The 27107-nt window shown below is 31.3% G+C and overlaps 2 protein-coding genes across 2 annotated transcripts; one reads left to right on the top strand and one right to left on the bottom strand.

Moving 5' to 3' along the window:
* Positions 1-651: 651 nt before the first annotated feature.
* Positions 652-26534, bottom strand: LOC113404160 (uncharacterized protein). The gene is made up of 6 exons (XM_026644959.2): positions 26181-26534; positions 17544-17973; positions 9935-10069; positions 5506-5670; positions 4129-4303; positions 652-3925 (listed from the first exon to the last, which is right to left on the bottom strand). Exons 2-6 carry the CDS (start codon positions 17798-17800, stop codon positions 3716-3718), a joined length of 942 nt encoding a protein of 313 aa, XP_026500744.1. The 5' UTR covers positions 17801-17973; positions 26181-26534; the 3' UTR covers positions 652-3715.
* On the top strand, positions 10631-13176 carry LOC135194678 (uncharacterized). Its single transcript, XM_064220488.1, has 4 exons — positions 10631-10651; positions 11621-11756; positions 12718-12858; positions 13041-13176. The coding sequence occupies exons 2-4, from the start codon at positions 11623-11625 to the stop codon at positions 13129-13131; spliced, it is 366 nt and encodes a 121-aa protein (XP_064076558.1). The 5' UTR covers positions 10631-10651; positions 11621-11622; the 3' UTR covers positions 13132-13176.
* Positions 26535-27107: the final 573 nt, after the last annotated feature.

Genomic DNA, 27107 nt, shown 5'->3' with positions numbered 1-27107 from the left:
ATAAAGATTTTAAAATTAGTACTGCTATTTAAGCAACAAAAATGCTTACCGTTGATAGGTAAGTTGATTTACTGCCCTAGAAGAGTTTTTACAGTTAATAACGAAACAATTATACGAACACAAACTAAAGTAGTCGAGCGTCAAGTTTGTGGTCAGGCGGCTTGCGGTATCTAGCCAAATCAAAATCTATGAGACTGGCTATGCAAGATGCGGCAGTTGGACATCGACCAGTTAATTTAATCAAATCGCTTCTTAATTAAAGAAAATTCTATGTACATTAGGCAGTCGATACTTCAAAGAGAATAGTATAGCTTTTTTAGAAGACAGAACTCAATATTAAGCATGTGGTCTGGAATATTACTTGACAGGAAGGGGGCTTTCTGTCAAGTAATATTTTTGAGCGCTGACTAAAATTTGCATTTCAGATGAATGCAACTTCTGTTTGTAACATCTGAGTGAAAAGTTAATAGCTCGTATAACATTATCTATTGAAATAAGCCTGAGTAAACGACCCATACTAGCTCAGTTCTTACTCAATGACATCATTTTCTTCAATTCGGTAAGTGAAAATATTGAAACATTTTTTATAGGATAGGTATTTAATAAAAAAAATGTTTACGAGGATTTTAATGTTAAAAACATAAAAAGACGTCATATTTAAAGATTTAATATAAATAATTACAATGTAATCGATTTGTACATATTCATTGATTGATAATAATAATAGAAAGTAAATAGTTTATACAAATATAATGTCATTTTAGATTTAGTTTTCTATTACACATCTAATACATTGTAAAATATTGGAAACGAGAATATACTTTAGGTCTAATGTCGTGAAGTAAAATTTAACTATTTTTCATTTGAAAGCAAACTTTCGCTTTTATTTAGTAATATATTGAACCTTAATGACAGTACTTTTATTAAGAAATAAAAAACATTATCAAGGTACATATATTATGCTCCAATCGTTTATGTAATATAGCCTTATCAATCTCAGTTCGAAGTGGGGCTAAGAAAGCAAATATTACATAGCTCCAAGAATCATTCGTTCGAGAGACCAGCGTGACGTGATGATTAATGTTCTTTGAAATTACTATGGCAACTTTTATCCTTCCCCGTGATCATATTTTAATCAATTCTAGTTCTTACAATCAAATAATACAGCATTATTGAGACCTACTGCTCTGACGGCCATTGCTGCTTAGCTAATAATTACTATTAAAACATATTTATTTGTATTTTAAATAGAAATTAATTTATATCAATTCAGCACGATGACAAGGACCGAATTGGACATTACAGATTGTGAAGCTTAAACATACTGAATATATAAAATAGGAAGCTTTGTTTTAAAATGTTTTTTTGACATATTTGGGCCCCTGTCTGAACTATTTAACGAGATAAAGCACCAATATTTAAAATAATGTTTTACACAAATAAACCGAACATGGTACTGTTCACACTTTATTTTATGTTACATAAATTATGACCAAAACCTTTGTGCCCAAATAGATGCACTTAAAAATTACATGCTGTAAAAATATCAAAATAAAAATAACACTTTAAAAAGCATTATTACACTAGATATTCTTACTTTTAGGTTAATTTAATAAAAAAAGAAACCACGTGAACTGGGAGGCGGGAGTAAACAAATTATACTTCACATTATTTTCATATATTATACCGAGAGTTCAATAAAATAGTTGTTTCACGATTAATAGCCGAAATTTAAATGTCTAACTCCTAGGTGCGTATTATCTACTTCGTCGACGGTAGTCACGTGGGTTCTTTAATATTACATAGATTAGTAAAATTGCAACACTCATTGAAGCAGTAACGGCGCGGATTGTTTAAAATAACTACCAAGCAATGCTGTATCTATCAACAAATTATCGAATGCTCTAGAATAGTCGGAAAAATCACATTCATACCCATTACTCGGATCGAATTTAATTTCAAAATGTATCAATATCATAAAAGTCATAACGTTTCAACTACGGACTGTCCTCGCTTCAATGTTGCTTACACTTACAAACGAAATCTATGTTGTATGTCAAAATAATTTATTAGTTTTTAAATAACCACCATTAAAATATAACCGGACTCATAAATTGTCTTAAACATTATCATTCTATTCACCTATCTACTTAAGGAAATATTACATTCAGAGAGGAAACGTAATCTTGTTATATTTTTCACAAACTTTTATTAAGTAATACACGAAGTTTCATTTTCATGTCTCGTTCCATCATTTCGTTTCCATCTTCCCTATCTATATAATTATTATATCGATTGATTTTTATTCTATAACAGCACTATTGTTACAATTACTTGATATAATTAATAAGTCCATACATTTTATTTGAAACAAAATACAATAGGAAAGGTAGCTTAGTACTGTTCTGTCAAGTATCGTTTTTTTTTTTTTTTTAATACGAAACGTCTGATAAATAAAATTTGTCACTAACCACTTATTACAGATCAACGAGCACCCTACTTGGCCACGGAGTTACATGACGAATACAGAATACAGAATACGATAAGGATACATTTTTACCTAAACATATAGATGAGTGATGTTACAATCAAGTCACAATCTTATTAATATTATGTACATACATTCATGGTATTGGACGTAAGCCTGCAGCTAAAGGGATTCGGGGAATACATTTATAGACGATTTCAATATCATGGGCTACTATCAAATACTATGGAGGTGCTAGTACAAGCTCATATCAATAAGCAGTCTTAAATCCAACATGTCCTATATTTATTTAATGTTATTTTAAAAATCGATTAAACGAGATCATTACTGCTTTTATATCTCATCGTCAGTACAACCTTCATAACAGCTGACAGTATCCCAATAAGTATGAATTATGACACCATTTAAGCATGCATATATTAAGTGAAAATATTTTCATTACTGTCGCTGATATATCTAAACACTAGGTAAATTATAATTTAAGGATTATAATACTTCTTCATAAATAAACATATAAAAATATACATTTAAATTATGTATTTAAACATTATTCAACACAGATTAACTCAGTAACAGTTTTAAAATAAATAATAATTGTTTGATTCCTAATTTATGATACAAAACACCTCGGGGTGATTTTTTTAAAATGATAACAAATATAATTATTGAAATATTTTGTCACAATAATTTAAAATATTTCGATTAAATATAATTTATTTGTTTCCTTTTAGTTTATATATTTAATTAATTTTATACTGGAGTAATCCTGTTGAGATTCTCTATCAAGTTGTGTACTAAATCATAATTAAATCAAACACTGTGGTGGGCCGCTTGTATTTCCGATAATCATACATAATCTAAAACTGAATCGAATATATCACCCAGACTAGTCAAATGATGAATATCTGTATAACTGTCACAAAAACTTATAATGTAAAGTTATCAACAGATAAAACAAAAACAGTTACAATATGCAATGCAACTTCAAATAATAAAACAAACGTATATAAAAAAAATTGAAGTACACTAAAGTACAGGCCAGACTTGTAATGCGATAATTTGTAATACGATTGAACACATAGACTTTCTGGATAATTTGAACATGAATTTTAGGTACTTCTTGTAGAACGAGTGTAAAATGATATAGCACCGAGTAAACACCGAAATCGAAATATGCTAGTATTGAAAAGCATAGCGTGTTACCGGCGTTGACATGGGTCGTGGAGCTTACTGAATGGCGCAGCATTTGCATTTCTGCTTCTTCTTGATGGTCACGTGTTCCGGCTGCAGCGGTTCCTGTGGTGGCGAGCGTTGCACCTCCACCTGGCCGGAGCGCACTTCCGGCATCGCTGTTCCGTTTTTAGTGCCGTTGGCAGTTTTAGGGGTGCTCTGATGCACCGGGCTCGCTACTTTGGTTTGCGGAGCAGGAGGGCTAGCCTACAGATTATATTATTGAATTATTATTGAATTATTTAATTAAAAAAGAAACATTTTAGTATTACAGTCTAGTAAAAAGCAGGTACTTGCAATTAAGTACTATTTCTTAAATTTATTTTAGAAAATTTTGTTTTCAGACAAAATGTATTAAAAACATGCAATAAGATCTTTTATAATAAATTTAAAACCAAATCGTTACACACATTGACGTTGTTAGCGTGAACTTTTTCTTCCTTCTCATCACATACTGGCATCTGATTGATAATAGGTGGTGTAGGCGTGATTGGCTTGCCACCCTTGATGAGAGAGACGATCTCATCTGCTTCACGGCTCAGGTCGCCATCTGGGCGGAATGGGTTATCCCAACCGCTTTCAGTGCTATAAAATTTAAAAAATGCAGAAATGGTTTTTTTTTTCATTATCCCTTATTTATCAATATAAAAGTACCCAAAGTTTACCAATTGGTACATAAAATTTTTTGAAAAGTAAAAAAAATGTTCTCTTATTTAAAATTGTTTTCTGACGTCATTTTCCCAGTATGGTAGCGCGAGCGGCAGAGATACAATGGGGCAAAGTGAAAAATCGAAAAGAGCAAGTCGAAATTTATACGAACACAAATACCCAAAAAGCCCTAAAAAAAAATCTACCAAATGACATTTGCTTAAAATAAAAAAAGTAAAGTAAGTAAAAGTAATTACATTGAATGTACTGCTATTTGTTTGATAGTAATGTAGTAAACAGACCCACAAATTGTTCAATAGCCTTGTTTATTGTGAGACATTATTAAAAGACTCGTCATGTTTCTATTTCAATGTATATTTTTAAAATAGCCTATTACTAATCACAGTACATTATGATAATAACGCTGCTCTAGGTCTTGAATTATATGAATACACATTATATTTATTTATTTATTTTATAAATGCGGAAGAACTAGATTGATTGCACGACCTATTTTCAAGAAACTTAAGCCAAATTGAAAATTTGTTCTATTAGATAAGTTGTTTATTGAGGAAGGTTAGTGTGTTTATAATTTTACAAGAGAGCGGATTTTTAGTGGAAAAATAGGTATAATTCATATAAAATGAAAGGGCAAAGCTAGATTAAAAAAATAATTAAAATTAATTTCGCCATAAAACTTTCCAAATAAAAGTATTTTTTTTAATAAAATGCTCTTTTCAATTATTACTTTAATGTGGCTCAAAAGTTATTAATCCGTTCAGAACGAGCATCCAATCCTGCTAAATAATTCATGTAACAAATAGTACATTATTGTATTCTCCTATAATGAGGTCACTATGTAAACAACAATAGTACATATTTGAAATTCCAACAAAGAGTCAATATGTAAATTGTTAACACATAGTGCTCAACTAGTAAAACTCCATCAGCAGCACAATGTATTTGTTACTATTTGATTAACATTACATTCAAACTCTACCATAAAGACATAATAAATCTATTTTGAGATATGCATTCAAATAATGATTATAATTATTTTATAATTTTACAAATCAGGTTAAAAATTGAACAACTTATTTAATTTGAAAAAGTAAAACATCATAAGAAAAACAAATTACCTGATTTGCCTATTATACATAGCATGATCCGCCATGTCGACGTTTGCAGCAGCAGACAGTAAGTCCGCGTAAAGCACGTGCGACTCTGACTGTGCTGGTGGCGGTGACAGACACTGCGGACGTGCCCCTTGATAGAAGGATACACGGACCTTCGAGCGCTCCGAACTGAAATTACAATAAACAAATTAAAATCTATTTTTATAAATGACCAAATTTACATTTTATAATTAATGCTAATATTTCCCGCAAGCAAAATGTATATTACAAATGCAACAATGTAACAATAAACATTTAGCAAAAACATTTATAATTATATTAATTGAACAAATTAATTAACACTTATAACAGAGCATCACTTCTAGGATAAATATTATTGATATCTTGTAAAAAAAAAATTATAAGATACTGTGCATATTTTTTTATTCTTTATGTAGGCAGAGGCCAGCACCACTTCTGCCTATTAACAATATATGTCATATAATTACTGTTTAAACAATCAACAAACAGTAAATAATAATTTCGCATAAATATAGTTGCATAACATTGCTTTGCATTGGTGACACATTAGCGAGCACAACACATAGGTACATATTAACATTGAAGGTAATTTAGCAACTCCTGTTCATTGTAACAGATGACTGTTCCACCCACACTTTATTATCTTTAATATCAAGATGCTAGTTGGCTTATGTGATTTAAAATAATTTTGTTATTCACGTAATTTGGGAGTATAATCATTATGCAAATGTTGGGTGGATGTTAATACAACTTCAACTTGTCATCGTAGTGAGCAAGGATAGATGATATCACACCCACATATTTTAAGATGTTCAAAGTTGTTCATTAAATGAACTCATGACATGAGACAAGTAAATTATATTAATGAATTGATAGAGTAACAAGAGGACACAAAATTGATTGTCTTATTTATATAATTGCATGATTATGAACTGGATTTATGAAGTTCAAGAATCGAGCAAAGCTGTTACTACTTAGGATAATAAAATTTATGCAACTTTTTAATTAAACTTTACATTTTAGGACATTTCTGTAATTCCCATACAAAGAAATATTTTCACATTTTTTGAACTATCCAATATAAAATGACTTCACAAAGGATAAAACACAAAACATAAATACCTATAAGAAATATGTCATAGTGACTCTTTATCAATATGTGTCAGTTGAGTGAAAAGTATTAAATAACATGAACATAGGTGATGTTACTTAATAAAGAGAGTTATTATCTTTGCATGACAAAGTGATAAAAATGGTAATTTTTGTCGAGCCTTTCGTAATTTAACATAGTAACAACGTTCAAAGAGCCAAAATAAATTGAATAAGGATGACGCTCAGCAAGACGGCCTTGTACTGGACCACAGGGCGGGTCCTCGTTATAGGGTTACGATCATTGATAGTAGCATTATAAATAGCAGATATATAATTGTTTCCCAATATATGTTCACTACTTGTAGCTACGTGGTGAATAGTGACCTTGAGCTCCAAAGTGCTGGATGGAATCAAAAGTCGCTTTATGTTTATAATTCAGTCCTAGTGACGTCATTCTGACCGAATTTTTCTCTCAATATTTTCGCGAACTTGTAAAGTTTTTTCGCTACGGCGTAGTATTTTCTAGCTTTTCATAAATTATTATATTTAACATATAAATAAATACATCTCTTTCCAAAAACCATGTTATATTCGGTTGATGAATTCATAGTGCGCAGCATAACAAGTGACGTGAACTGGTAAATAACATACCTTACAAGTATTCACAATTTTATCGACGCCCACTAATATCGAAAATCACCTGTAGATAACACTTTACAGAAGTTAATCGTGAAATACAGTAAAGATTGAACACACAAAACTAATATGCACTGTAGGGCTAGTTTCGCTCAGCGCTTCACAATAGTGAACACGAACAGTTTCACTGCGTTCACAACATCGATCTCGGAAGTCGCGGTCGCGCGCGGCCGTGGCGAATGGAGCGAAGCGGCCGGGCGGAGCACAGTCGTGCCAACCTAGTGACGTGCTTACCATTCACGAACACGATTCACGATTCTCATTCGAATCTCGATAAATTTAATCGGTTTCGTTGATCCATTTTATTATTATTTTGTTTTATCGTATTCAATGATATTATAAAAATCAGTTTAATGTTTTTTGCAATTTAAGAGTAGTGTAAATTTTTATATTGACTATTTAATTTAATTTTAATAAAATATAATTATGCTCAAGTACCAAAAATATTAATAATTATGATTTTATTACTTCGTATCGCATACGCTTCACTTTTGTTGCAACGTACCATTACAAATCACAGTATATCTACTACTTCAGCTGAGAAAAATTCTTTGTCCTTCGTCTTGTAATTAACCATTTATGAGTCAAAATTTTATGGCTATGGTATTGATTACTTAGTTGACACGTGACAGTCATTCCAGGATTCTCTCTCTCAGTAGTTAGTCACGTGGTTAAAATGGCACACCATAAAATTTTAATCGGTGATGACATAGTAAAGTTGCATTTGAGTCCAAACAAAATTAATAATACAAACTAAGCCTAACAAATTATTTTAATAGCTCCGCCGTCTTCACGCTTTACTCAATTCGACTTTATGTCCGAATTATTTAGTTTGTTTAGGTCAATGGACAATATTTGTCAAGTTTAAGATCATTCTAATAGGAATCATTAGCGATCTCATTTATTTATTCATATATGTTAGAAAATAGTAGAGCTTGATCGCTGAAACGTGGAGCTACCTTATTAATCGATTCAGAGGTTCCTTTTGATAAAAAGTGTAATGGTTAGTTAAACATTTCTAATGCTTTGCTCTTGTTTCATATTCTGTTAATATAAAACGAGCGAAGTGTTGAATAAAGTGCAGATCAATAGGATTCGTGTTGATCAGTTTATTTCATTTGGTCCAGTCATGGTTTAACGTCCATCATCTCGATAAAGCCGCTTTAATTAAATCTTTCTCTCATTACGCTACTTTGACACGATTCAGTCAATATTTATTAGAATCAAGTTTATTTCATATAAATCATACCGATCTATTTACTCGTTTAGTTATGTGAACAAGTAAATGTTTTTTCTTTCTATTTAGTTAAGTAGCACAATGAAAACATATCGGAAAATAGCACTTGTGCTTTTATTTACGCATATATAAAATATGTTATTAAAAATATGTTACGTTATAAAAAACATAAGAGACTTGGAATCTATACTATGATTACGTTTATCACGATTTACAAAATACAAATATAAATTCTAATTTATATTTGTATTTTGTAAATATTATTTTAAATTATCTTTACAAAGTTATTTTCTTACATTGACATAAAAATTTACATAAAAATAAAATCAGCGACGTTCCGTGAACTTGTTTGATGCAGATACGAGTAGCTGCAAGCAGCCTACTCGTTGTGTTATAAATTAAAATGAGTAAAATGTTAACATTTCTTAAAAAAAGTTACGGTTACACTAAAACCGCTACTTTTATGAGAGGCGTATTGCGCAGTTCGCGGAAAAGGACCTTATGCAATTGACCCCTCCTATCACACGGTCGTTAAAGCTTGTAAGTTTGTTAAGTAATAGGTGATTCCTAAAACCAAGTTTGTTGAGTAATTGTGATATATTTTATATAACGACTAATAAAAATCGATCATATATGAAGTAAATATTTGAAGTTGTATATAAAAGCTTATATTTAGTTCAATTGCTATGTATGTGTGAGTCAAATTATGCAACTCAATTGTAATCCAGTTTCATCCAATCGATATAGTTTAAATTTTGCTCATACTTTTGAAGCTGTTGACGATAAAGTATAGTAGTATATCTATTATATATTTTTGTAATTTAACTTAAAAATTATATTTTCGAAAGGCATATTGACTTTTAAAATTATTTTTTTATAAAAATAAATCGGTATGATTATTTTTAGACATAGAGCCATGATCATATAAATACATTAATTATTGATCAAATTAGTCTTAAAATGTACCTACATAATCTTTACATAACACTTAGGAAAGGTGCATTAAGTCACTTAGGCCAAGTTTGACCTTTTTATGCATACGACACCAATACCAACAATCTACCTGTAAAACTTTAAAATACCTTTGATACCTCATTATTTAATATTTCAACAAATACCTGTTTCAAGTAGATTTAAAGTGAAATAAAATATTTAAACATTTTGTACCGTAACAACAATGCCGACACCAAACTAACAACTCTTTCTATAGCTAGATTATAAAAAAAAAAGTAATAATGACAATAAAATAAATAACGGCAATTTACATAGATATTATGTGTGACCTCATTCATCCTCAACCGTCAAATTGACATAAAATTTATATAATTCGCCAATTCATTTTAGTGAAAATAAATAAAACATACTCATTAAAGGAATATAACGTACTCGTCTTCGACGGGCGTATACGGGAACGCAGTTTCTTGAAACTTTGGCGGTGGACTGCACTCAGGTTCCTCTTGCAGTGGGCTCTCGTAGATAAGCGTCTCTACCATGGACCCCTTGGAGCTCCCAAAAGACACCCTGTCAATTAGATATGATTAAGAGGATATTCATTAATAACATATCATACAATTAAGTCGTTAATTTTTTTTTACACTATAGACACTAGATAATTAGGAATAATAGTAAAAGTTAGCCTAAATAATAAAATAGTTTGTAAATAAAGGTGTGAAATTTCATTACACCATAAAATCGATGCCTATTTTTGACGTGTTAAGGTTCAAAGGTGAGCTCAATCGACGGTTAATGTCACCGTTTATGGCTCTATTCATACACGCCTTTGATCACAACGATCGACTTATGTCATCAATTATGCCTTTGTTGTAAAGCTTCGTTTGTCTTAAAGGCTTTTTTTATAAAAGTGGCCTTTAAGATTTAGTTCGGACTGTATAACGAATTAATAAAAGCAAACACGTTTACATTGTGTATAATGTGCGTTTAATTTTAAAATATATATTTTTTTCAATATTGAAAAACTTTTTAATTTGATATAATTTTATTTTATACATTCTGTATAACCTTTTTCAAAAAAAGTATCCGTGTCAAAAATAATTATCAAAGACAAAAAGTTTTGATAGCTTAGCATTTACACAAATTTTGAAGGTAAGATAATTATTATAAATATAAAATGAATAATTCGTACACTTTACTCATTATTTACCTCATCATCTTTTCTAGTACATTCGTGATACTTTCAGAAAATGACGTTACTAGATAACGTTTCTTCAACACGATATCTCGATTCTAGTCTTACCCTTAACTCGAGAATTAAGCCCGTTTTAAAAGTACACTTTGGATATTAAAATCGAATAGACTTTCTAATCGACCTACATTAACTTTTAAGGTAGAGCACGCGGCATCTTAACTTTTATACTTATTGTGTTTCCGTATCGGTCGGAAGCTGTTTAATATTCTCTATTATAACCGTCCTACTTAACTATAATTGACTCTATAATTCCCTAGTGATGGTAATGAATGCAAACTAGTCATATTTTGTAACAAAAACTTTATTATAGTTAATTAAATGTTAACTTAATATACTTATTTAGATTAAAACTGTATTAAGTGTAACTGTATTTTTCTTCTTCTTTTTATTGCTGCACTATTGTATAAACGAGATACATACTGTTTTCGCTTAATATTGTTTTAAGATTTGTTACATTCAAAGGTGAAAAGTTATATTATACTTTTTTAAACGATACTTAATATAAAGTAGATCTACTACTATTAATTAATATTACATTCTTATTTTGACGCATTGTTTTATTAACTGATTGTATTATTATTGATTTATTATAAAAAATATGTTAAGATTGAAAGTTAAAGAATTGTCTACAGAAGTGAGACATTTCGCTGTCAATACAATTTGCATCTTTTGTTAGGACCTACCTGTTACGGTATGTTATCTTATTGTTAGTAAGTAACGTTATAAATAACTATCTCCAACTACTTAGTTCAAATAACAATTGTCTAAACTGGCTTCATTTATATTTTTAGGCGCGAGACGTTAATGTATTTTTAAATGATTGAATAGACGAAGCATTAATTGATTCATCTCGGTTTTTATTATAGCAATGGCGAAAGATCTTGGTGTGCCGAGATATGATCCGAATACAGAAGCATTCCAGTCTCGGGCTCAGTGGAAAAAAGTTGACAACTGTCGAAAACAGTGGATTGAACGTTGGAGCTGGTTACTTGATGAAAGAAAGTAAGATTTTTTTGTGCTCAACATGTAAATAAAATAATTTACAATGTGACCTTAAGGTGCAAGAGAGCATACATGATTTTAATTCTGGCTAAAAGAATAATTAATATAAAACCATATATAAATAAATGTTATTATTCTGACTGTTGAGCGGTACACAAAAATTTTATCATTAGTCTTATTAAATATCTATATTTACTATTTATATGCCAATAAGATTTTGTGATGATATTTTTTATGGCTGTGGATATTTTTGTTTCATGTAACTAGAATATTGACATAACCTGACTATAAAAATATCGTGACTAATTTATTACTTTCCCTAGCAATTTTGTGCAACAAACCACAGCCTTCCTTAGCAAGATTGTCTGTTATATATAAAAATATTATCTGCACTCAAACAGATAGCTTTAAATTGCTATTTTATAAAGTATGCACTTGAAAACTAATTACGTAGACGAAGTACTTGGTAGATATAAGTTTGAGTAAGCATTATTACAGTAAGATTACAGTTTGTTGCTATTGTACAAGCTATGTTATCGCTGCATCGCAGTAGGAGCATTCGCCACAGAAATTAAAATCATCGAAAGCTTCGTGCGAAACCAATGTCAAACATTATGATTCTTCCTTGCCCACGCAGCCGTCTAAGACTAATAGTATTGCCATAAAAATTAAGTGGTTTCTATTGAAAATATCTTTTCTGGTTTATTTCGGATTTTTTATTACGAAGTCCTTTTTTTTGTATAATTCAAAAATATATCCGAAGGCCATCTATAACTCAATTTCACATATTTAGTATTAAGATAAGTAGTAGTTATTTATATTAAAATGATTTATTCATGAATTATAAAGTGAACAAAGAATGAACAGAAGTCAACGATGCAACAAATGTCAACTAGCACGTATAGACTATAAAGTATCGATTGCTCTATTAAAATGTATTTTATAATGCCATCTCTTACAGACAGGCGCAGAACGAAGCGGATGCGATTCGTCAGGAGGTTGCCGCTGTTTTGCCACATGTCACGGGCAAATTGGAATCCACGAAATCATTGAAACCAGTGCCTATCGTATCGTCGGGCATTATCGGTTGGCTAGCTGCCAAGTATGATCATTTTTTAGTAAAATTGTTATGCTCATAAAATTCCTTCACTTATTACGCAATTTACTTTATCATATTCTGTATATTTAAGCTCCGATTAACTAAAGCTTAATAAAAAATATACATTTTGATAGTAACATTTCAAGATTTTAATATAAAAATTAAAGCTATGAACATATTTTCAGACCGGATTGTCGATTAGAAATTTACACGTCTTGGATTTCGAAGATTCCACTGAAACTTCCGGATGCCTGGGATGACAAAAACTATACCTAGCCAATGAAACGATGTTCAAATACTTTGGTTTGATGTTTATAAATTAAACATTAAGAAATTTAAATGTTTTTAATTTGTTATAAACAGAGGTTTATTATACGTAACAACTGACGGTCATGCTCGTATGTCTTCAATTAGTAAATACAAATGAATGTTTTTAGCTTATAGCAAAGAATGCAAAAGCTCATACTCCTTGTTATTATTTTGTTACTAAATATTTCTTGACAATATTGCAAAGTATGGAATAAGTAAATACTAAATAATTATTAAATCTGATAGTATTTTCGATCCCAACAACTATAGACCCATCAACACTATTAACCCTCAGATATTCGAAGAAAAAAACCTTAAATCAATTAATTAGCGCTGATTCATAGAAAACAATTTGGATTTACGAGGGGTCAACAACCAACGCAGTTATCGGCGAGGATCCAGATGTTGTCTTAGAAATGTTGTGTGACTTAACCAAAGACTTTCATTGTGTGTAGCATGAGATTCTGGTCAGGACATTCTTACTATGGAATAAGAGATAGTGTGCCTTGACCTTTTGATCTGTTATCTTAACAATGTAATTCTGAGGATTGACGTTAAAAGAAAAAGTTCTCCTAGATACTCAGTTGATATGGGCGCTGGCATTACTCAAGGATCAATGCTTGGACCATTTCTATTCCAAATATACATAACTGAGTTGCCGTTTCTTCTGAGGAACAATGTAATCTCGGATATAGTACAATATTTCGGTGTAGTTAATATTCTGTTAAAAAAAGTTGTAAAATTTAGCACACCGAATACAATATTAATAAGACATTAACTTTTATTTGCAATAAATGTTAATGTCTTATTAATATTAAATCAATAGCTCCAGTTGATGCCAATATGTATTGGGCCATCAAATAAATGGATTAGCAAATACATTAAGCTCTGCGGTATTTGCGGTTAAAAAATTAGACTATTTACCGATGTTGATACGGTTCGATTACTATATTTCAGTTACTTGCACAGTCTAATGTCTTACGGTATTATGCTTTGGGGTAACGAGCTAACACAAACTTATTACTCCTGTTATTCGACTATATAGAGTCGGTAATTATTTTTGGAGCAATGTTTACGGTTTTAAAACAGGGTCCCAAAAACCGTTCAAACCGCCAAATTATTTAATTTAAATTAAAATTAAAAGGACGCTCGCTTTCAAAAGGTTATTGTAGCATTGGCGATTTCATATATATAGCATAGCACACGTTGAGAATGAAACTATCGTCTCCTAGTTATTTTTTTTAAACTTATAATATATTAAATATAAAGTTTCTTTCGTCGGTTCTTCTCAGGTCAGAGTATTTTCTTTTCCGAACCGCAGGTAGTGTAATTTGACAATCAATAACTAAGTGTAATGTTTCTTTATTGAATAAAGGATTTTATTAAACGTGGCATAAAGATTTTACTACCTTGTAGGTATCACATTCACAGCATTCTTTCATTTACCTCTATATAAAATCTGAGATCTAAAGAACCAAAGCAATTATTATTAGATTAAACAGTTAAACTTGGGCTATTAACCGAGGAATGCTCGATATTTCTATTATTATGAAGTTGACGCGTCGAAGATGTTTCGACAATTATTAAATATTTTTGTAATACATCTTAATATCGCTATTTAAAAAAAAATTAGCCTTTGCGATATTTAAAAAAAAAATCTTCAATAATTAGTTGGAAATATAAAACCTTATTCATTTATTTGAGATTTCCTGGTTTAATTAGTAAAACTCATTAAAATGTGGTGCAACGCTTCATATAACAACCATGTTCTAGTTGCTCAATGTATTAAGCATATATTTATTTCTCCGTAAATAATAAGATTCGTTTTTTAATGATTCATCTTCGGCCGCGACGTGAGTACAATTTGAAGGTCAAATTTGAGTGCAATATCATACGAAAATACGACTGTATATACGTAGGCAAATTATCTACTACATGTATACAACGATTGAGTTAAATTTACCTGATGTAAACAGTTTACACGATAGTCAATTGTCATATCTGACCAATAAATAATACACGGACATTAACAATATTTTTCTTCTCTTGATTTTTTAATTGGCTGAACTCGTCACCTATGATAGATCGTGTAAGGTCAAAGCTAATTTGAAATATATATTCGATCATGCCTATTATCGCATTCTTGTATGTGTCATCAGGTTTTTTTTTGTCAAATAGTGTTGTAATTTGTTGAGTTTTTTTGTCGACATTTGTATATATTAAGTGTCTAGAAAAAATACATTAAGCGTAAAAAAGCGCTATAACCGGTTATAGCTGCATGTTTAAATAATCTTGTAAAATAATGCAAGACATATTTGTACATTTTATTTTGAATTCGATTTTAAAAAATGTTCAAAATAATAACCATGTTTATTAATAAAGCAATGAATAATATAATAATACTAAATAATGTTATTCGGTACGACCTTGAATTCTAGTTCATAAGTACATATTATATCGATGTAATAACTACTTACATTTCTACTTTTACTTGTTAAATCACAGAGTATTAAGATTCAATCATTAAAAAACATCAGTAGAATAAAAAAACATATTGACACAGGCGGTTTATACATTACGCGTGATGTTTTTGTGTGTATTTGTGGTTTGTTTAGATTAAATTACTACTTATTACGTAATAAAGAATTCCTAGCAGGCGCAACATATGAAGCCTTCAATATCGTGGTTGGAGATGTGCAAGCTTTTCTGTAAATGATTTGCATGTTCCATATGGATAGAGATTAAATTTCAGATCGATGCCAATCTATTTGGCTTAGTTAATTAAGGTTCTACGTCACTGTTTTTTTACGTTACTGCAAGTCTGCCTCTGGGGCTGATAATCAAAAGAATTCTAAAAACGAAGAAATAAACGAGGCAGTCGGCCACTGCTCCGATTTACCATGGAGCGTGAATGTAAAAATATAGGAAAAAAACTTCTGCTGATTCGTTTGCACATGGATTTGATTAATTAATCGACCTATCGAATAATCGACCGATATTATATCGGAATGTTATTTATATGATTTTATATAGGTATATGATAGGTATATATTTTTATTTTTACAGCAGGTAATTGATTTATTGAAAAAAAAAATGTAATGATCAAGCCTTGTCAAAATATCAGAGGTTCATTTGTCTTAACCGATTTCCCTTGTATTTATAATAATTAAGAACTAACTAAATCAGTCCAAGAGACGAGAGAAATAAGTATATAGCATGCCTTTTGTTCAAGCGCTGTCAATTGTAAAGGTAGAAACAACATGGTGGCATACCATTTTCCAGTGGTCTTTCATTGTCTTCGATATACGAATCGAAGAATTCTGGTCCGCTTTGTGTGCATATCGTTTTCTAATTGTAAATTTTAATATTGTCGTATAAATAGTTTTTTTTTTTTTCAAAAGGTTTCTTAACGTAAATCTTAGAGGAAGATATTAGCAAATCTTATATTTAATTTAATTCATCATCGTTTATTAAATCTGTGTAAAATAAAAAACGAAAGAAATGAATTATTGTGAAATGATGATGATAAAAATTGAATCACTAATTCTAATAATATTTAAAAAAATAGTAAATTATCATGTGTTATATAGGTTCTATCCTTCTCTTGTATAAATTGCAACAAAAACGACAACGAGTTCCAGAACGAGACACTTAGCATTCTAATATTTATTCACAGAAAACAATAAAAAATATAATTAAAAACCGCTTAGGTATATTTGCTCGCAGCATGGGCATGTTTCTAGTTAAAAGTGAGTTTTTAAACTCTGTTTACCTGGTACAATTCGATCGACAAATAAGCACTTATTAACTGACGAACCCCGTTATTTTCCACACGTATTCCACCCTTACCAGTGGAAATTTGATTTGTTAAATACAAAATGTAAACTACAAACCTGTTTAATAAAAATATACTATACGCATTATATTGAAGTTAGCGAAAATTCGAAAATTAAATTAAAAATCTAAATTTGTGACTCAGCAGAACTGAATGATGACTTGAAATATCAAAACGACCAAGCATACGAAGTTTTGTCATTAGAATCATTTAGACACCCAGCTTCATTAGTAGAAAGCTTTAGGCGGATATCGCGGAAGTCAGTGATCAAATTTATTGATTTGCAAATCTTGACGCAATTTGGAAATTATCAACGTGCCAGTTGAAACGAAAATTATGGAATAATTATAACTCGTAACCCGTGAAAATCTAAAACCGTCGTACATTTAATCACCGAAAGTTATTGACCATAAATTTAACATAAATACTTTATTTTCCACTCGCTTATAACTTACACAATAAAAAATTGGGTAAATAAAACTTATTCATTAAAAAAAATTAACACATTTCAAAGTCATGGTCATGGTGTAATAATAATACTAACCTTTTCAATGATGTGTGTTTGCTTCCATTACTAAGTAGCTTATGCTTTGGTTTATCGTAGGCCCCTGTCGGTGTAGACGACGATAACGTTAAGTCACTTGCAAATGAACTCGTCGAGGACTCCTTCGAAATATTCGTTCGAGTTCTTCGGGCTGACGTCTCTGGACTACCGGGGCTAGCAATCAGTTCCAGATTCATGCGGTTCTTGCCAGGCACTGGGGGCGGTTTCTCATCTACGGGCACCATGTAGGACAGCATGGCTGTCCCTTTAATTGTAACTTTATACCATTAAACACACGACCGCTAATTCACAGTTCCGCGTTCTTTGTGTAAAATGTGTTCACATTGTCATTTGAAGAAACTTTTGTCTGCATATACGTAACGAAGTCACTGCGTTTTAAATGTCTCTCTTTGCGATTAGGTACGATGATCTACAAAGAAAAAAATACTATTTATAAAAATCTATAGGAGTGTATACAATAAAGTCACATTAATATCAAATAATTTTGTCATTAACAGTATTATTATTTCCTTTTTTTTTAATTACTTCATCAATTCATAATTTTTTTAAGGTGAGATATATCGATAAAATTGATTTTGTATTATGCATTTTTATAATATGATAAAGTTGAGTATGCCTGTAATTATTCTTAACGTTTGATTTCACTCAGATTTGTTTAGTTACATCTTTCCATATGGACATTTAGATGTATATCATCTAAATATTTATCTCTAATTGTTAAGCGAATGAAGTAGTAATTAGTAACCATGTTAAAGTTATGTGGACCTACCATACATACATGTTATTACTAGGTGCGAATGTCGGTGTTAAGTGTCATAACAAGTACATTTATTAACCGATACACCACATGTTTAATATTCAATTTTAAATATTTGATTAACGAAAGGAATCTTAGGTTACAGGTGAAATAAAGTTAATCTTAAATATTTTCGTTATATCGTTTCATGATTGTAATGGTTATTAATCATGCTATTATGGTACAACTATAGCGGTATAGTACGGGCCACAATAATAAGTGTGTTCCAATTTTGTAACCAGCCGACAAAGGGAATCGAATTCTTGACCTCTTTTGTCACGACCTAATTAGTGCTCGCAACGGAAACTCACCTACACAAGAAATTAATATATATTTTTAAATAGACTAAATATGGCAATATATTACTATTGTATATATTAGTATATGATTGATTTCCAGATGCTACACAGGCAATTGGGATCCAATTAGACCAGTATGAATGAGTTCGTTAGCGGGGTTATTAACGTCGGAAGCTTGTCGGAGTAGCGGATAGGGTATAGATCAGAAATTTATAATATAAATATTTTACTGACCGTATGTAAACATTTTTATTGGTAATTCTATTAAAAAGAGCAAGTAATAAAGGAGCTAAGTAAAACAAATCGTTGTTATATTATAATAGAAGATCCTTAAATTAGAGCGATCAAATATATAAACTTCTTTATAGAAATTATATATTTTAGTAAGAAAAATATGCACTCATTGAGTTTACAAATGAGCCTAATAAAGTAATTATTAATGATCCTTCTATGAGCTGGAGTATCATCTATGCATTTACGTATAACATTTATCGTTCGCTGTACAATAGTGTTTAATTATTTCAATATGCATCGGATGTGTTTAAACGATTCGCTTCAAGATTGTTCCAGTTTTGCCTTTGCCAAGGTGAAACAAATTACTCAACAAACTAAAATATTTAACACGTTAAGCTGACACTTGCATGGTTTACGACGCATAACTTTTAATTTCTCTTGGTTATTTCTATTTGTCTCAGCTATAATGCAAAGATTTATAAATATAATACTTTGTATTAGTGTGACAATTATTTTCCATTAGGCTGTGGCGAGGAATGTTTTAGTTACATTATTTTCAAAGTAAATACTGTTATTTAAGTTTGGCAGAATCTTTAAATACATGCAATGGAGATCAAATCCTACTCAAAATAATCAATAACCTTCATTTCTCAACGAATGGGAACACTAAAAATATTTTTTTAAACTATCGTGTACGCTATTCAATACTAATTTATAATTATAATACATTAAAAAAAAAACTGACGTCATATGTGATTGTAAATGATTTGGTGCCAGCACAAATCTCGCATACAATTTCTGCGCGGGCGGTTGTCTAAATATAATCCATGCTTTAATGACAATTTGAGATTCATTCATAACATTTAGATTGCATATATTTTTTAGAATAGGCCCTAAATGATTTCCGCATACAATAACATAGCAGAAACGAATGGCTTTACATAGATATAATCATAGATATAATCTAACGTGAAATAGGAATGACAATATAATAGCATTCTTTAGCAAGGGAAAGGTCAACCTTTGCTATAACACAATGAGAGTTACACGTAGTGTGATTTTAAGTCGCTGACTTCTTATCTATTTGCATATTTAATATCACCTATAGTTCAATTTGACTAAAGCAAAATCTATGAGAATATCTTAAGAAGCGAATAATAAAGTTATATTCGTAACGTAAAATAGTTTATTATAACAATGACATATTTCCTGTAGGTAGTACAATTTGATATGTATCTTAAGTGCGACAAAGAAGAAAAATTCAAATAAGAGCTGATTTTACATTTGTAAAAAAATAACGTGACTCGTAAATGTTTATGTGAAAAATTCAGCTCAATATTTTTTCTAACGTTGACTGAAGCAACTACCGAGTAACAAAGTCGATAAGATAATATCCGCTATCTTATGAAGTACAATTTTTATAAATAAAAAGGCGATTAGCAATCTTAAAAAAATTGGTAGTTATGATATAGCTCACCGGTAAATATATATTTTAATATTTATTATTTTAAATTATATTTTATATCTCTGCTTACAAAATTAAGCTTTGTCTCTGTTTTATTAACGTCAATACTTTTTTTAAATGTATGAAAGAAACAAATAAACTTTTTGTTACAGCAATGGCACTCACATCAGATCGACCAGCGGATAAGAAACAGCGTAAACAATCTAATAGCTTCTGTATTTTATATTTCGATTTTTACGACATTAACATTTATAACAGATTCAATATTTAATGAGCATATACTTCAGATTAAGCGAGATTATAAATTATAATATACATCAAAAATTTCGAGATGACCTTGACCTTTACAATTAATTTGTTGTATCTAATAGATCCTTCATGATTCATATTATAGTGCTGTTTACTTATAATACAAATATTATAATAATAGTGTAAAATGTGAATCGACTCGGTGAAGCGAGAAATTTGTCGAGTTGAAGCATGTGAATGTTACAATATTCACAGTTTCTGAGTAAAGATTGCAATCTGATATGGGATAGTCCATGTTACCATTTCAGTTCTACGCTCAGCGCTCAGCTCTCTTATAGACGTGGGAAAGATGGCAACTGTTCCGATTCGATAAGCTCAAGTTCTATGCAGAGCTGCATTCACTTATGTAAGTAAACAGTTAATTCAACACGGGTAGCGGAATTCATAATTTATACGAAACAAAGCACTTATAGTTGTGAATTCAATATTATATACATTTTAAATTGAGTCTTTTATGATAACATTCAAAATCATTATTATTTTATAATATATACGGTACTGGTATCTGTTTATCTTAAAATGTATTTAATTAGAATTTATTTTTATACGTCAATGCAATAATCTGCCCAAATCTATATATAGATACTACACCTTATCCGAATTTGACCGTGACCTTCGACTAAGATCTACTCTAACCACTGCGCTATCTCAGCTTCTTTATTGAGAAAATATTTTGTATTCACATTCACGTAATAAAAATAATTCTAAATGTACTTCCTTTTGATTTTCTCTTTGTTTTTATAAAACTATCTGGGTTAAAATCATCTATTTAAAAAATAAATAAGTAAATAAAACAGTTAACTGTTAGCCGTTCCACCCAGCGAGTAATAAATCCTAAATCTTACAAGTGCAATCTTACCACGAGTACTTGTCAGATATCGATTTATCAAGCCATTGCGTTGTTTATAATTTGAGAAACTATATAACAATCCTCATTCGAACCGTTTAATAGCAATCGGTAACATAAAACTAACGAAATTTTGCGTGTTGACATATGCAACTCTTGTACACATTTCGTACACATATATAATATTTTTTACTAAAAGTGCACGGTCAATGTTACGACTGACGTAAGAAATGGCGTTATGTAATTTTATGCACGCAATGGAATCATTTATTTATATGAGGGCTTACGAGTCAGTAAGAAACGCGTGGTAATTTTTTCAACGGTCCATTGTGGAACACCCTTTCGATGAAGTAGCTTTTGATGAAGCAGGAAACGGGTACATCGACTGTGTTGGTCATCATGCTCAACGCGGAATAATGAAATGTAGGTGGATAGATTTGGCGCACCCAGATGACGTGGGCAGGGCTCCCTATTGTCGGACATATAATGTTTGTTTTGTCCGAGTGACATCAGCCACAAGGACGCGGGGACGTCGCGCTTTGTAATGCATTTCTAACATGATCTAATTATATCCTGCGATGAGAGAACAATAAAACGGAGTCGTCATCACACTAGATACTTACCTACTTTAAAATGGTTGTGTCATTTCGTTAAAATAATATATAGTTACAACTGTTCATTCATTGCACGATAAAACAAATTATTTTCGAAACTATCTGCAATATTAATAGTAACTCTTTGAACCGACAAGAATAACTGTTCTAGAAACGTCAAAGAACGTCTTAAAAGTCGTGCCTAATCTATTATGTATAGTAACAAAGCTTTAGATTCTTCTCTTCAACTTCATAAAACGACTTTCCAATCCAACTCAACAACGATCAACCCGAATTTAGAATGTATTCATGATGTCTGAACTGTAGCTAATTTAGAAAACGGACATATATTTCTTGTAATAAAAAAAATATCACTCATAATTCCAAAATTACACGATTTCCATTTAAAAAAAAAATAACCAGACTATGAAAAATCAACATCTAATTTGTTTGCCTAAAAAGGTAATTAATATTTTTTAATACCTTGTTGTTTTGTCTTTTCGGCAGAATAATATTAATTTATAATATTTTTATAAGGTTATGTTTCTGCAAAAGTTAATTTATCACCAAGGACATTAATGCTATATGTATTATTCAAAATTATTTAAATAATATCACTTCCTTAAATTACTTTCGGATAACGAACTTAAAATTACTTTTCTAATGAAGTGAAATACAACACCCGATACTTTTAAAAAGGGGGGTGCGACTCCGCATTCGTTGCGCGACAAAAAGCGCGGTCTCGGTACAAAAAAAAAATAACAAGATATTTTAATCAAGAATAAAAGAATGCCGTACATTCTAAAATATATTACTTTTTGTCATTTAAAACCATAGGTAATTATTTTTGTTATGTATATGGATGCAGTTATTTAATATAATATAAATTTGACATAATATAATAGTGACATCGATAAATCATCCATGTTTGTTATATAATATGTATTTGTTAACTCATCTATAAACAACGTGACGAATTAAAATATTTAATTTGCGCCCAGCTGGCAATATTCTTTTTGTGTATTTCTGGAAATACGGAGATTCACCTACTAGCATTTGTAGAGGTAAATGTCAACAAATCGGCGTATTCATTCCCAGTTTATCTAAGTTTAAGTTTTGTCATTTGTATCTGTGATGGATACAATAACGGAAACTTAAATATTAAAAGAATGAACCTGACACATACCTATTTATATAAGTCTTTTAAAAAATGAAGTCCCGGTAGAATGGGAGAAAATAATTAGCACCAAGTATCTATTTAATTTAAGTTCTAAATGTTACTAGACGTGTTAACAATAAGTGGAAATAAATGTTACGAGGATTAAATAAGAAACAACGTTACTTTGTCCTAACGCACGTTACGTTTGTAACGCGAAAGATACTTCACCTCGAGATAGCGCCCCGTTAGTTTATTTTATTATAAAACTTTTTAGTAACCTTCAAAATATTATTGACTCTATTGTTATTATAATTTATTTATAACATCGTTATAGAATTTGTCTTCGTTCATGGCCTTGCCAAATTTAAATATTTATTTCAATACAATGTTTTATTGTATTGTGTAACGTGTTTGTTTTGTAGAAGTTGAGTACATGCAAACTGTTTACGAAATAGATGTTATAGTTTTAGTGATGACATAACAATAAAACAAACAAGAACTTGCTTTTAAAGGTATTTATATTCTCTATTTGAATTATTTCTCGGTTTTTTACAATTTAATTGCCCTGTCTCCAAAATAAATATTAAAAGAACTAATCTGTTATATCAAAGAGGTTATAAATATTGTTCAACTACAGTTATTGCTCCCGGGGTTAAGAAATTATTTGCAGAGATAATCTTTGGGGTGAAAACTAACATATGAAGAGGTACTGTAATGATGATAAGTAAAGGTGAGCAGAAAAGAGGCTGCAAGCGGAGTGATGAGTGTTGCAGTGAGGCGAAAGGAGGAAGTGGGAAGCAAAGTGTTGAGGGTTGTCTAGTTATTTTTAAAATAAAATAAGAACAAAATGAGAGAAATAAAAGTATTTTTTATATTGTATTATATTATTAGTACTTAAAATACTTTTTATTTTTTATGCCATGGCAACAAAGCCGCGGGTAAAAACTACAGGGTATATCAGTTTATAAATATTACTACACAATGTCTAGGCACATCAAACTAATTTTCAGTTATGAGTCATTAATGAAATTAGTATAAACTGACGTGTTCATAAAGAGGTTATATTCTCAAGGTTCTGTTAAGAAATTCTTAGACGGCCTAGAGTTTTAAAGTTAGCGACGAAACACTCCTATATCTTGGATCTTTACTCTCGTGCTGTTTCAAATTGCCGTCAATCGGAAAAATAGAGTGAAACAGCGACTGAACGAACAGCGTTGTTTAGTTCCATTGAGGTCGCCGTGGCCGAAATCAGTCAAGACATCAATTAATTAGGAAAGACTTATGGCTTTGACGACATAAAATTGAAAAGCAATAAATTATTCATGTCACGTTTGAAAAACTTGTAAACTATCAAACAGATAATTTATAATAATCTATACTAATAATATAAACGTGAAAGTAACACTGTCTGTCTGTCCGTTGCTCTTCCACGTCCAAACCACTCAAACGAAGCAAGCTTGAACATAGTCTACTTTTTTATGTCTAACACCAGACGACAAACCCATAAAGCGCGAGCCAAGCCGCGCGCGACACTATAGATAATTCTTATAATTCGTCAATGAGCGTACAAAATATTTTATGGTCATGAATTAAGAGAAAAAAATGAAGGTCACGACGAAGTTGATATATTTAAAAAAAACATTATTTTTATATATAGATTAGGTACTGGATAGAAAATGTAGGTTTAAGCTAAGATCGCGGCTTCAAATCCAAGCAAGCTCTACTGCGATTATAATTAAGTTTCGTACTCGGCAGTGAAATTAACTATCGTAGAAATATTTGCATGTGTAAAAATCCACATCAATTTGATGGAATAGATAGCAGGAGAGTATTTGTCCAGTCGTGGGACATGCACGGTCTATTACTTTACTTATAAATACTATTTCACTAATGATTCAACCGTAGAAAATATATGTAGCGTATTTATAGGCATATACTAGAAACTAACTGACCTTGAACCCGTGTGAGAAAGATTTGTATTGGTGCATTTTTTATACCGTGACCGATCTAAAAAGTTAGTTACTCAAAATAGAAGGCCTTGTCGGTACACTTTCATCAATAACTCTACGAGTTTCAGTTGAGATACTGAACAAAAACAGGATGACTGCGTTTAACTAGTCTACTGTCTCAAACGCTATGGCGTAGGAAAATGTACGCTTCCTGCCGACTATCGCACCTATATCATGTTTAACGCGACCTTCCGCAATACGACGGAGATCATTTTGTTTAAACTATAACATATTATGTAGGTGAATACTTATTTATTAGCTTGATTGAAAGCGACGTTACTAAATATTATTTGTTTTGAATAACTGTGCTATCGCTATATTAACCTTTAACTTGGTCTTATTAGGTATATTAAGTAATTAAAATAGTCACGTTTAACGACATTGTAACAAAATCTTAAGACAAAGTTATAGTTCCACCATAAATTACCTATGAAAGTAAAAATCTATATATTTCATTGATTGAATTTCGTCCAGAATGTATTTATTGCTACATTTAAAATATACGTAACCTATGGCTGGTCTGAAACTAGGCGATAACTTGCGTAATTCACAGTAGGTTGTGCCGATGTCGATGTAACAAATAGACTTACACCCGGGTAGGCAATGAAGAGCCAAGGCAAAATACAAAACATAATTATAGGTATGTACATATGTAACTACCTGTCATCCGTAACATAAAACACCATTTGCAATTTTTCATTGAAAATTTTATTTTACTAGATTTAAAATAAAATGATTACACGTCAGAAATAAAAATAAATAAACGGAGTGTGATTTGTATCTTAGAATAAACAACATTATCCGGTTTTATTTCTAATTATACCGCCATAATCGTATTATTGCCGTCAGCTAAATACTGCGTAAAAAACTATACTGCAATAAATTAGGTGGTAGTGCATACATACTTGCACTGAATCCTACGATGGTGTCTGGTGTTTTCGGTGTCTTCAGGATCAGTTATCCAAACTGCTTGCACCCGGACAAACGTTTCAAAAACAAGAGGGAACGAATAGATGCGACCGGCTGTTTATAAACATTGAAACAGTCGAAGAGGACGGGATGCGATCAATACCGCGCCGGGTGAATTCTAAGCGACCGGAGCCACGCCGCCGGCCCCAACCTCACCTGCCGCGCGGAAGACGCGGCGTGGGTACACAGTGCACTGGACCGCGGACGAAAGGCAATGATTGCAACAGCGCAAGAGCGGACTGCACAAACGTACTGCACGAGCGGCTGGCCGCAGCCGTGTGTGCGCCGCCCTAGCGGTTACGTCACACAGTTTTGACAGCTGGCGCACGAGGACAACGTCGCTTTCGGCATCCGCGCCGCGGCGCCACTGGCGCTTTGCCGACTGCGCATTCCGCGCAGAAGCCGATCGATACGCCATAATGCAACGCACCACAGCCCGCGCCCGCGACCTCTTGTCGTATTGCTACCTTCTACCCTATGCAGACTCGATGCTTATATACTATATATTATAAGTATGCCAATTTTTATGCAACTATTTGGTATTTTTATTTATTTCAGAGAATAGTCAAAATAAAACGAGATACATTAAAATTATTCTAAACGTCGTCTTAATTATTATTATGGTGATGGTATACTACGACTACTCCTTTGTTCTAATACATTTCTTAACCATAAAATGAAATGACCGTTTCCAATCATTCGTTGGTCCAGAAATTCAATGTAATGTAAGTAGGTAGGGTATACCAATCGAATCAAAGTTTCCAGACAATCAACTGGAAAGTTTGGGAGAGCCGGTGATTTTTCTTCAGACAATATTGAATATGAAGAGCGGCTAGGAGGCGGAAGTTACAGACGGATACGAT

The sequence above is a fragment of the Vanessa tameamea genome, chromosome Z (assembly GCF_037043105.1).
Source record: "Vanessa tameamea isolate UH-Manoa-2023 chromosome Z, ilVanTame1 primary haplotype, whole genome shotgun sequence".
Lineage (NCBI taxonomy): Eukaryota > Metazoa > Arthropoda > Insecta > Lepidoptera > Nymphalidae > Vanessa > Vanessa tameamea.
Note: the sequence above shows the minus strand (reverse complement) of the source record. Positions and strands in the feature narration are given on the sequence as shown.

Excerpts from the sequence above, each read along its gene's own strand:
- LOC113404160 (XM_026644959.2), bottom strand. The coding sequence starts at position 17,800 with ATGCTGTCCTACATGGTGCCCGTAGATGAGAAACCGCCCCCAGTGCCT. Across the intron at positions 10,070-17,543 it reads AAACACACATCATTGAAAAG|GGTGTCTTTTGGGAGCTCCA; the intron begins GTTAGTATTATT and ends TCTAATTGACAG. Across the intron at positions 5,671-9,934 it reads TATACGCCCGTCGAAGACGA|TTCGGAGCGCTCGAAGGTCC; the intron begins GTACGTTATATT and ends TTGTAATTTCAG.
- LOC135194678 (XM_064220488.1), top strand. The coding sequence starts at position 11,623 with ATGGCGAAAGATCTTGGTGTGCCGAGATATGATCCGAATACAGAAGCA. Across the intron at positions 11,757-12,717 it reads TGGTTACTTGATGAAAGAAA|ACAGGCGCAGAACGAAGCGG; the intron begins GTAAGATTTTTT and ends CATCTCTTACAG. Across the intron at positions 12,859-13,040 it reads ATCGGTTGGCTAGCTGCCAA|ACCGGATTGTCGATTAGAAA; the intron begins GTATGATCATTT and ends ACATATTTTCAG.